The sequence below is a fragment of the Elephantulus edwardii genome, unplaced genomic scaffold (genome assembly GCF_000299155.1).
Source record: "Elephantulus edwardii isolate Elephantulus edwardi_28Jun2011 unplaced genomic scaffold, EleEdw1.0 scaffold00129, whole genome shotgun sequence".
Taxonomy (NCBI): Eukaryota; Metazoa; Chordata; class Mammalia; order Macroscelidea; family Macroscelididae; genus Elephantulus; species Elephantulus edwardii.
In genome coordinates, this window is record NW_006399879.1 from 249,197 (window position 1) to 262,033 (window position 12,837).

Genomic DNA, 12,837 nt, shown 5'->3' on the forward strand with positions numbered 1-12,837 from the left:
AGGGGATGCTGGGAGGTGGATGAAATTGACCAAGTTTTGTGAGTGGTGGAATTATGGAATGTGTCTGTTAGAGAAGAGGTCAAGGTGACTGGGCAGGTGGAATGGTGGTGCCATTTGCAAAGATAAAGAGCCTTGACATAGGAGTAGGTTGACAGAATTGACAAGCTCATAGAGAGGACCGTTCAGAAGTCACATTGCAACAGAGGGACCCAGTTCCTTGTATTCCTAGAGCCATGTACTATCTCTGTTGTACCACGGCAGCTGCCTATTCCCACCTTCTGCTCTTTCCAGATAACATTTGCCCTGCTTCAGATGATGTGTATGAAACCCCACAAGGATATTCTTTCTTTCTTTTCAAATTCATGCTTTAGAAAGGTGGATATTGTTCTACCCATTCATAAGCCGGTAACTGAGACGTTCTCATTCATCCTTTTTAGGGATCTGTGATGTTCCTGCAGAGCGAGAGTCACACTTATTTCATTAAGGTGTCAGAATTTCATTTCCTCTATTTTAATGATATTTCTCATTTACCTTCAAAGACAGAGACAAACTAAAGCTTCTAAAAAGAAAAAGTGAGAAAACATGCAGGTGATTGCTTTGAAGTGCAGAGGCTGTCGGAAGCCGAGGAGGTGGCTCTTAGAATCATTGCCAGAAGTCAAGGAAGGGGGTGGAGGGATTAACACCAGTACTGTGAATTTAATCAAAGACATATCATACAGCACTGAGGTAGAGGATCATTTTACTTTATGCTTCTAAAGGCTGAGGAAAAGAAACCTCATGTTAAATAGCTATTTCTCATGCAAAAATAAAGAAGAAAGGTGCTTGGGTAAAATTGTGGAATGGAAGGAGATACATGGGACTAATTTAAAGCCAAAAGTGAGTAATTTTCAGTGCTGATAGAACTTCAGTTCTGGCCCAGGAAAGGCAAGTAGATGCTTGAATTTAATCACTGTTGCAGTAGGTGTAGACTGTGCATATGGCACCCATCTATTTTGTTCCAATTTTATAACATTTTGTACTCATTTTAGAACATTTGGCAGATATGAATAAGGAAATTAAAGCTACTTATAGTTCTTCCCTTTAAAGGAGGCCCATTTCTTTTGGGGTTTACATATATAGCTGTTATGAATTAAAGGAGGTGTGGTGGCCTAGCAGGCAAGGAGTTGTACTGCCCCCCAAAAGCAGACAGTTCAAATCCACCAGCTGCTCTTTGGGAGAGAGATGGACAGTCTCCTCCTGTGTAATTTAAAGCCTCTGGTGGGGGGGGGAATCTCTGGAAGGTCAGCTGTGAATAAGTTCTGGCTTGATGGCAATGAGGGAGTTGTTTTTATGAATGACAGGGCTCTGCTGGCATGATGGCTTTTTAACTCAAAGGCTATGCTCTCTGGCAGTACAAATCTGTTAGCAGCTCTGAAGGAGAAAGGCAGACAGTCTCCTCCTGTGACATTTACAGTCTTAGAATCCCACTGGATAGTCAGTTGCGACTTGGTTCAGACTTGACAGAAATGAATTTAATGAGTGGTGACATGATGTAGTCTGTGTTGCTTTGCAATCTCAAATGTCAGCAGTTCAAACTCACCAGTTCCTCCATGGGAGAATGATGGTCAGTCTCTTCTCTTAAAGATTTATAGCTTTGGAAACCCGATGGGCGGTTGCTATGAATTGGAATTGACTTGATGGCAGTAATGGGTTTGGGTTTTGCTGCTACAACAAGGAGCCCTGACAGCAGAGTCATCGCGTGCTGGGCTGTGAAGCAGCCACTCTATGTGTGTACAGTGGGATGATCTGCTTCTGTGATGACTTCTAGACTTAGAAACCCTGTGGGGGCAGTTCTGCTTTACAGTACAGCGTCACTAATCTAAAATTGTCTTGATAGCAGTGTTTTGGGGGTTTGATTTGGGAGTTCGGATTGATATGGTGTGGGACAGTTGAAATTGTGCACTGCAGGTCATGAGGAAGGCACAAGTGGATCCCAGTGGACCTTGCTAGAGGAGCCCTGGTGACGTAGGGGGTTATGTATTGGGGCTGCTAACCAAAAGTTCAACTGTTAGAATCTACTAGTTCTTTAAAAGAAAGATAGGCATTCTCTTCCACAAAGATTTACATCCTTATAGTGGCCTTCCTGGGTCAAATGGTATTTATATTTCCAACTTTTTGAGAAAGCACCAAATCACCTTCCATAGTGCCTTCCATACATTTTACATTCCCACCAGTAGTGAATAAACCCTAAGAAACCTGAGCTGTGACTCAAACAGATATATGCACACCCATGTTTATTGCTGTGTTATTCATGGTAGCAAAGATATGGATGCAACCCAAGTGCCCATTAACAAATGAATAGTTAGAAAAACTATGATACATTCATACATTGGAATATTACGCAGCAGTGAATAATAATGAATGAATAAAACTTCACCATCCTTGTCTCCAAGGATCACTCTGATAGCAGTTTCTCCAAGATATATCTGTTTGTTCTTTTGGCAGTTCTCAAGATATTCTGCAAACTTCTCAATACTAAAATAAAAGACATCAATTCTTTTCCTATCATTCTTATTCACTGTCCAGCTCTCAGATGCATAGCAGGTGATTGCAAAGGCCATAGCCTGAATCAGGCACACCTTAGTCTTTGAGCTGAAATAATTGCTCTTCAGAACTTTGAAAATATCCCTAACAGCAGACTTTCCCAGTGCTATTTGTCTCCTGATCTTCTAACTGCTGATGCCAAGGGTGTTGATTGTGAATCCAAACAAGATGAAATCTCTGACAATTTCAATCTTTTCTCCATCCATCATGATGTCAGTGATGAGGATTCTTGTTTTCTTAATGTTGAGATGCAATCTATACTGAGGACTGCAGTCCTTGATCCTCTCCAGTAAGTGTCGTGGGTCCTTCTTGCTTTCGGCAATTAAGGCAGTTCTACTCTACCCTGTAACAACGCTGATTTGGAATTGACTCAACACATACGACAGCAACATTGTGCAATTGGACGACTTTGGTGGATCAGTAGGAGAATTCTTACCTTCCACATAGGAGACCTGGTTCAATTCTCAGCCAAGGTGCCCCGTGGACAGCTATGACTTGCCTCTCAATGGAGACTTACAGGTTGCTATGGTGCTAAAGAGAGCACTAGTGGCCTAGGGGCAAGAAGCTGTGCGGCAATCCTGAAGGCAGGCAGTTCAAATCCACCAGCTGCTCTGCAGGAGAAGGGTGAGCAATGTCCTCTTATGCAAATTAACGGTCTCTGCAAAACCACTGGAGGGTCAGCTGTGGGTCAATCCTGACTCGATGATACACAACAACCACAACAGCATGGTACTAAAATACCTGATGAGTAACTTATGTTCCAATCCAAACCATGACTTTTGTTGTTGTTATTGGCGTATTGTTGAATCAGATCCGACTGGCACAGGAGAGCATCTGGTGGATTCAAACCACATGCTTTCGGGATTGCGGCACAGCGTTTTGCCACTAGTCCACCAGAGCTCCCTTTAAATCATGACATTTTGAATCGTCTCAAAGGCACATAAAAGTTCAGCAATGAAAAAGGAAGACCCAAGAAGAATTGATGCAACTGAATTGTGACGTTGATGCAGAATACTGAGTACACCATGGACAACCAGAAGAATTAACCAACCTGTTTGTGAGGACATGCAGCCAGAATGCCCTTTTGAAACAAGGATATGCTATTTCATCTCCTGTACTTCGGGCGTTTTCAGAAGGGGCCATTCCATAGAGGAAGACATCATGCTCGACAGAGGACTGCAGAAAAAGCAGAAGACCCTCCACAGGGTAGAGAGACAGAGTGGCCATCATGACAAGCTCCAGCACACAGTGATAGTGGGGTTGCTGCAGGATCAGGCACTAGTTTTTCTGCCGTTGATCACTGTGCACAGAGTTGAAACCAACTCTAAGATCCTAACAACTGCGTCCTGTGTCTCCCCATTCCTCCTCCTCTCCCTCTCTCTTCACGACCACTGATTGTCCCATGGTCTGGAGGGTTGTGCCTTTTTCTGAATGTCCTTTTGATGGAATGCCTTTGTGTTTGTAATGACCTTTTGCTTTCTTCATGGACAATATCTTTGATGTCATCCCCCAACTCATCTGGTCTTCGATTATTGGTGCTCAATGCCTCAAACTTATTCCTAAAATAATCTTGACATTCAGATGGAATTGATTCAAGATCATATCTTGGCTCCTGTGGACTTATTTTCATTCTTCTGCCTCAACTTGAATTTGTATATAAGTAATTGATGATCTGACCCACAGTCCGCCCCTGGCCTAGTTTCAACTGCTGATATTGAGCTTCTCCAATGATTTTTTCCACAAATGTAGTCAGTCTGATTCATATGCAGTCCATTAGGTAAGATCCATGTGTAAAGTCATCATTTGTGTCTTTTAAAAACAATATTTGCAATGAATAAATCATTGTAAATACAAAATTCTATCATTCTCTTTTCAGCCTCATTTCTATTACCATGCCCATATTTTCTGACTACTATTCCTTCTTCACTGTTTCCAACTTTTTGCATTCCAGTCACCAATTATCATTAACACATCTTGATTACATGTTCGGTCAATTTCAGACTGCAAGACTTGGTAAAAATTCTCAAGTTCTTCCTCTTTGGCTCTAGATGTAGGCACATACATTTGAATAATAGTCTTTTTAATAGATTTTCCTGCATCAATAACCTGCGTTATGCAGATGACATAACCCTATATGCTTAAGGTGAAGAGAACTTGAAGCACTTGTTGCAGAAGAGAAGGAGTGCAGTCTTTGGCAAAGATTTCATGTCAATGTCAAGAAAAGAAAGATTCTTGCCACTGGATCAATAGGCAACATCATGATGGATGGAGAACTGCCAACAATTTCATCTCACTTGGATCCACAATTAACACCCTTGGTACCAGCAGTCAGAAAATAAGGAGACACATTGCACTGGGAAAATATGCTGTTAGGGACCCCTCCAAATTACTGAGGAGTAATAATGTCAGTCTGAGGATTAATGTGCATTTGATTCATGTCACGGTCTTCACAATCACTTGCTGTCCATCTGAGAGCTGGACAATGAGGAAATTTGTAGAAGAAGAAGCCATTGAGCTTGAGGTGTTGGAGAAGAGCACTGAACATCCCATGGACTGTCAAAAGAACAAACAGATATGTCTTGGAGAAGGTGCATCCAGAGTGCTCTTTGGAGGCAAGAATAATGAGGGTTTGCCTCACATACTTTGGACATGTTGCTCAGAGGTGCTATTCTTTAGAGAAGGACATGATGTTCGGATGGGTAGAGGGTCAGCAAAGGAGAGGAAAACCCTCAACCAGGTGGATTGACGTGGTGATCGCCAAAATGGGTTCTGTTGTGTCAGGAAATGAGAGCATGACACAGGACAGGAGAGGGTTCAGATCTCTTGTTCACAGGGTCGCTATGATTCATACTCGACATGAAGGCACCTAAAACAACAACTGATGGAATAATGCAGAGAGCATGAGCTTTTCCAGACTAGCCTCCTTCCCTCAGTCTCTGTCTCTCATTGCCCTGAGTCAGAACTGACTCGTGACAGAGCCTCCAGCAGGTTTTCTGAGCCTCTAAATCAGCTTTCTCCTGAGGGGCCCCTGGTGGGCTTGAATCACCAGAGAATGTCGCCTTTGGGGTTAACAGCACAACTCCCTACCCCTCATGAGGCCACTGGAGCGCATATAAGGCCATATTTTGCAGTCACTTGTTTTTCATTCAGGGACCCAGACTCTAAGTGCTGTTTCTTACAAAGTCGTAGAGTTTCTTGAACTTTAGCCAAACCCAGAAAGAAAACCACATAACATTTTATAGAACAAGAATAGAAGAAACTTAGTCACCACAGTGTTTTCAAACCTCAAACAGTCCAACATCTCTCGCCTGGCAAGGACAGCCTTTTTCCTCCATGAGGAATCATGTCTCTTCTCTGAAATGACTGCTTTCATTGTTGGGTGTAACTCAAATGTTTTCTATAGTCCAAGAAAATGTGCTGCAGGGTCAGAAGGAGCTGTCTGATGAAATGCTTTTGAAGGGAAGAAGAAAAGAAAAAGAGAAAGTTGGAGACTGCCATTCTCTTCCCTCTTGCCATTCAGAACTCTCTCCAGGTGCTGTCCAAACTCCTTCAAACTGCGTCCAGGGCTCTCAGGCATTGCTCCCACACAGCGTGGACTTTCCAGACAGGACTCTGAGCTTCCTGCTGAAGGTGTCATGCATAACAGAATCACCTTCAATGAGCAAAGGGCTGGTCATTTTGGGAAGCGCTATAGCTGATGCCTGGAAAACATAATTGTTGGGTGTTGATGACCACGTCCAGCTGTGAGCAGTGTACATTTGTGCACGAACAAACCAGTCAAGCTGCCGCTGAGTCAGTCTCCAAGCATGGCGACCTCCCTGGGGTCTGAGCAGAACCCTGCACTGTGGGGTTTTCCAGGGCTGACTTTTCAGAAGTGGATAGCCAGACCTTTCTCACTCTGTTGTTCTAAGGTACAAACACAACACATAGCAAACCTACAAACAACAGATCTGAACTCTGTCCTGTGCCACCCTCATCATCACTTGAGCTCATTGCTGGAGTCATTGGTCAGTCCATCTCATCGAGGCCTGTCTTCCAATGACCCTCCACCTTTCCAAGCATCACGTCGCTCTCCAAGGAGTAGCCTTTCCTAGCAACCTGCCTGAAGTATAAGAGATGAAACTTCACCATCCTTGCCTCCAAAGAGCTCCTGGCTGCACTTTTTCTTAGTCTGGGTGGGTTCAACCCCTCAACCCTTCTGTTAGCAGGCAAGCTTGTTGACTGTTTGTACCAGCACAACAACTACAAACCGCAAAACCAAACTTGTTCCCATCAAGTCCATTCACAGAGCAGAATGGTGCTGTACATGGTTGTACTGCCTGTATCTTTCCGGAAGCAGATCTTGCTTCCACTGCCCCACTGGGTAGGTACGATCCTTCAACAGGGAAGTTAGAGCAATCCTAGAGCTGACAATGGGATCTGCTCAAGGTGTCCATAAATGTGGAAGAATGAACCCATTTTCCTTGATCTTGGAATTGTAGTGAAGACCCTGATTTATTCATTTTCCAGTTGCTTCTTCCTAGATAAGGAACAGACCCCCACCTTCACCTGCTGTGACACATGTGAGCAAACCTTGGCCACCAAGAGCTCAGTGTGCTGTGACTCCAGACGTGTCACCCTCTGACTTTGGGCTCATCCTAAGTCAAGGACTTGCATGAGCTGAGCTCCAAGAATGCCGTGACATGAGCAGGGTTTGATAGCTAGTGTCGTGTGGCACCAGACCCCCTGGGTGGAAGCCTCTTCTGCCCTTGGTCAACTCAGCTGGTTCCTCTGTCTGCAAGAAAGAAAGACTGAAGGGAAGCAGAGATAGACATAATCGTTCTTGAAGTCATGTCATCTGAGATTTTAAATGAAGTCCTTTGAAGCTCACTTGAACTTGGCCTCTCTGTCTTTGAGAAGACGTAGGGGGGAAACAATGAGTGTGGGTGCCCTGGGAGTGGGTGGCTTCCACGTGGCTGCTGAGAGGAGGAGAGGTTTTCCTGGGTCCCCCAGAGGGGAAGATCAACAGGCCTGGGGTGACGTGAATATGATGTTATGGCTTTGGGACCCTGAGCCTCTGTCAGCCTCCCAGAGTGAGCCTTGTGGGCAGATTCAGGAAGGTCAAGTAGAAGGCAGGCCCACAGCAGCCTTAGATGGGGCCTTGAACTTAAGTAACTGTATAGGCATGCCTCATTATTCACTTTGCTACACTTCACAGGCCACACATTTTTACACATTGAAAGTCTGGGTCAACCCTACCTGGAGCAAGTCTATGGGCTCCATAGCTCTATGTCAAGTTCAGTCATTCTCATAGCATTTTGAACTCTTTCATCAGCCACGTATCCAGTGGACTGCAATGTGTTGACTCACTGCCTTTGTGGACATGGAACACTTCACTCTTTGGAGGCTGGTGGCAGAGAGTTTCAAGGAGAAAGCCCATGCAGTGCGTAGGGCCTTGTTGCCTTCTTCCCGCAAGCTTGTCCCCTCATGCTGGTTCTGTCCTCAGACAGATCTTGTCTTCATCTTTCCAACTCCTTCCCACCCCCATATCCCAACAGCCCCATAGCAGACTCACACTGGTATTTCATATACTCTGTCTTTGCAGCAAGCCTGCAAAATAAGCTAGAATAACTGATATCATTTCCTAGCTGAGAAAATGGCAATTCTAGAGAGAAAATTTGTACAAAGCCTCACAGCTAATAAGTGGAAGAGCTATACTCTGAACTTGGGTTGAACTCCAAAGTCTGTGTCCTTCCTGTGACCTTGGGCTCTAGTGGTGCAAATACAGACAGTGGCCCTGTGCTCCAGTATTATGCTGAGTGAAATATCTCAGTCACAAAAGAACAAATACTGCAGAGTGCCACTGTTGTAAAACAGGACTGACATCGGAGTTGTGGGGGAGACTGAGAAAGATGGGATAAATTATGTATACTGCATTGAAACAGATGAGAGAGAGAATTGTTTAAAGGGGATATATGGTTAGGTATTATTATCATGAAAGGAGTCCAGAATGAAGGCTGCATAGTAGAGGGGACTTGGGTTGGGGGAGGGGGGAATTGTATAACAATGAAAGAGTTTTTCTTTTACTTTTCAAAGAGAAGAATGAACTGGGAGGGAGGAGTGGGCAGGGAGAAATGTGCAACAATGAATGAATGAAATCCAAAATCTCTGTAAATTTTCCAATAATAATAATAATAATAATTTTTTTAAAAGAGCATTAGACTTTATCTGATGGGTGCTGGGGAACTGGTGAAACCTTCCAGACTAGCATCAGACTCCCAGAAGGAGCCCTCTGAGGCTGTGAAGGGAATGGGGGATTCGGGGAGGGAGGATATGGTGCAGTTAAGGTGTAGCAGCAAGAATTCCAAATCTTTTTGGTGGCACGTGTGATCCCGCCAGTGTCACCACCACCCTCCCCCCGCCCCTTCTTCCCAGGGCCCGGTGCACTTTTATTTCTTTATTATTTTTTTTTTTTACTTTTTTGTTGTCAGGTTTACATTAGGTGCTGTGGACCCTGTTCTGACTCATAGCAAGTCCATGTACAAGAGAAGGAAAATAAGAGCTTTAATTAGATCTTGACTTGGATAAGCTCAGTGATCCAAACTGTGCTGAAAGATGTTTTTGCCTTCTCCTCATGGTCCTTGAGGGTATTATTTATGGAAAGGCCAGAGCGCTTGCCTCTCACTTGGGGAAAGTGTGACCTAGAAGCCTGTTTTAAAAGTGGAAAGCTTGCAGAGCAAAGAGTAAGATCGCGGCGTTATGGCAAGACCTTGAATGATAGGGAGTTAGAGACCAGCTCAGCCTTCAAGGCGGACCCCCTGCTGTGGCGGTGGGGTGAGATGACCCATGTTAACAGAGATGGAGCTTCTGGTGCGGTCCCCAACATAGGCTCAAATGGGGCCCCAGAAGCTCCTTCAAGGGTTTCACTTGGCATCAAGTCCTGTTAGATGAGGAATTGATGCTTCGTGGTGCTGTGAGATAAAGAATACGCACCTCGTGGGGCTGTTACATAAGGAGTAGCTGCCTTTTTTTGTGAACATTTCTGAAAAGAAGAGTCAGAGGCTTCCGTCAGCAGATAAAAGGGGCTTGGTGAAAGCATTAATGAGCGTGTGTGTAAAGACACCACTTCCCGAAGTCAGTCCCAAACTCTTTTAAATACTGCTTAAGTGAAAGTTGACAAAGCATATTGCTTTTTTAATCACTCAGTTTTTACATTTTGTTCCATGATAGCAACTACAGTACAAATAATGTCTGATTATATGTTCATTCCATATAATATTTCCTGTCAACTGTCTTTTTTTTATGTTTCCCATGATTTATTCATGGAAAAGACCTTTTTCTAAAAACACAAATGGTAACTTTACACACGAACCTCATTTGATGGATTGCATTAAGAATCAGATTGACTATATCTGTGGAAGGAATTGTTGGAGATGCACAATATTAACAGTCAAAACTAGGCCAGAGGCAGACTGTGGGTCAAACCATCAACTATTCATGTGCAAGTTCAAATTGAGGCAAAAAAAAATTTAAATGGGCCCACGAGAACCAAAATACAATCTTGAATCTATTCCGTCTGAATTTCAAAATCATCTTAATAGGTTTGAAGCTTTAAAAACCAATGATCGAAGACCAGATGAGTTGTGGAGTGACATCAAAGGTATCATCCATGAAGTAAGCAAAAGCTCATTACAAAACAGAAGAGAAAGGGAAAAACCAACATAGATGTCAGAAGAGACTCTGAAAATTGCACGAGAGTGTCGAAAAACCAAAACACAAAGAAAACATGCTGAAGTGAAAGAGCTGAATAGAAGATTTCAAAGGGCAGCTTGTGAAGACAAAGCAAAGTATTATAATGGAATGTGCAGAGAGCTGGGATCAGAGAATAAAAAGGAAAGACCTCACTCTGCATTTCTCAAGCTGACAGAATTGAAAAACAAATTTGAGCCTCAAGTCACAATATTGAAAGATGCTATGGAAAATGTATTGAATGACCCAGAAAGCATCAAAAGAAGATGGAGGGAATATGCAGTCACTATACCAAAAAGAACTGGCTGACACGGAAAAATTTCAGGAAGTACCATATAAGCAGGAGCCAGTGGTAATGAAGGGGGAAGTGAAAACTGCACTGAAGGCATTGGCAAAAAAATCAGGCCCCAGGTCAACTGTCTTACTAAGCATTTTTGTTGGTATGTGTCATTGAGTCTGAACCAACTCAGAGTCAGTCAGTCTCACAGGAGGAGATGCCTCCTCTCTCTCCCTCAGAGCAGCTGGTGGACTCAAACCTCATGCCTTTGAGTTGGCAGTGCCGCTCCCTACGAAGCCACCAGAGACCCCTAATTGTTTTTATTATCTATTAATTATTTTTCAACAGCCACTGTATGTCAACCACCATCTCCACCCTCAGGAAGCTCAAAGTCTAAACTGGATAATGAAACGCAGTGTTTGTCTCCTTGGTTGAACCAATCATTCATTGTTGTATGATTTCCTCCCTCTTCCCCACCCCTCCCCCAGGCCACTTTGCAATGCAACTCTTACTCTGGACTATCGCTGTACAGATATTACCTAATCATATAATCCTTTTAAACAGTTCTTTCCTTCATCTATTCCAGTGTAGTATTCATTATCTATACCTTCCTTTCCTAGTTTCCTCCCAACTCCCCATGTCAGTTCTGTTTTATAACATTAGTGTTATGCAGTATTTTTCCTTCTGTGACTGAGACATTTCACTCAGCATAATGTACTCAAAGGTCACCCATGTTTTAGAATATTTGATTAGTTCCTTGTTTTTCAGTGCTGCATAGTATTTCATTGTGTGAATATACCATAGTGTCTCTGTCCATTCTCTTGTTGATAGACACTCGGGTTGCGTCCATCTCTTTGCTATTGTGAACAATGCAGCAATAAACATGAATATGTATACATTGGCTTGGGTGGCAGGTCAGGTTTTGGGGGGGTATATTCCCAGTAGTGGAATTGCTGGGTCAAGTGGTATTTCTACTTACAACTTTTTGAGAAAGTGCCATACTGCCTTCCATAGTGGTTACACCATTTCACACTCCCACCAGCAGTGAATAATGGTTTAAGTTTCTCCACAACCTTGCCAGCATTTGTCGTTTGCTGCCCTTTTGAACTTTGCTATTGTTGCTGGGGTGAAATGATATCTCAGAGTTGTTTTTCTTTGCCTCTGAGGCCAGGGTTCAGCCTGCCTGGACTCCCCTGTGCCCACTGAGTGGAGCTAGACATCGCAGAGCCTTGGCCATCCTGCCCCACCTTCCCTGAGCAACCCCACAAGCGGCTGTCTCACAGGGCTGTGAGGATGCATTGACCTCGTGCATGGAAAATGCTGGACACATTGGTGGGGCTCACCTGCCAGTGGCAGCTCTCTTCCATCAGCCTTAGTTTGGGGGACCACACTAGGAAGGGGGAACCTCTGCAGGGAATTGAACCACTTGGCTTCTTCCACTCAGCAGCCCCTCCGTGTCCCCACAGGAGAGCACCTGGCCATACCTGTTCGCAGTGATTGTCGTCCCTGCCCTGGCTCAGCTGGTGATCCTGCCCTTTCTGCCTGAGAGCCCACGCTACCTGCTCTTTGAGAAACACGATGAGGCGGGAGCTGTGAAAGGTAGGTGTCCTCTCCCCGCTGCCCTGACAGCTCCGCGGGGCGGGCTGAGACCAGGGCCGATGGGTAGTAGGGAGCAGTGCTCCTCTCTGCCAGGCGCCCGGACGACCAGCCCCTTTGTCTCACCGCCCCTTCCCAATGGCTCTGCTGGGAGTGGCTCAAGTGGGGGACAGTGAGTGTTCTCACAGGGAATCATATGGAGTCTGAGACCGGACCACGCTGAGACACACAAGCCTCGCGTTGTGGAGTCTCTGGGTGACACAGATGCATAAGGACATGGCTACTCACCAAAAGGTCGATGGTTTGAGTCCAGCAAGACACTTTGGAATTAAAAAATAAACACACACCAAACCAACATCAAAAACATACTACCATTGAGTTGACTATGACTCATAGTGACCTTCATGCTTCTAAAGCTATAAATCTATATGGGATGAGATTTCTCCCTCAGACCAGCTGCTGGGTCTGAACCAACAACCTTTGGGTTAGCAGTGTGATGTATTATGCAGTACACCACCAGAGGTCCTTACTAATTGAAAGATTGATAGTTCAAACCCACCAAGAGGACACTTGGAAGAAAGGTTTAGCAGGAACAGCAGTGATTCCTATCAATTATTGATTATATCAATATTCCTAACAATTTTCTTTTTTTT

At 44.2% G+C, this 12,837-nt stretch overlaps 1 protein-coding gene across 1 annotated transcript in view; it reads left to right on the plus strand.

Moving 5' to 3' along the window:
• SLC2A9 (solute carrier family 2 (facilitated glucose transporter), member 9) overlaps positions 1-12,837 on the plus strand; it is a 188,033-nt gene that overhangs the window by 65,546 nt on the left and 109,650 nt on the right. Inside the window, 1 exon segment of the mRNA XM_006893636.1 lies at positions 12,055-12,187. Within this exon segment, the coding sequence (XP_006893698.1) occupies positions 12,055-12,187 (133 nt within the window).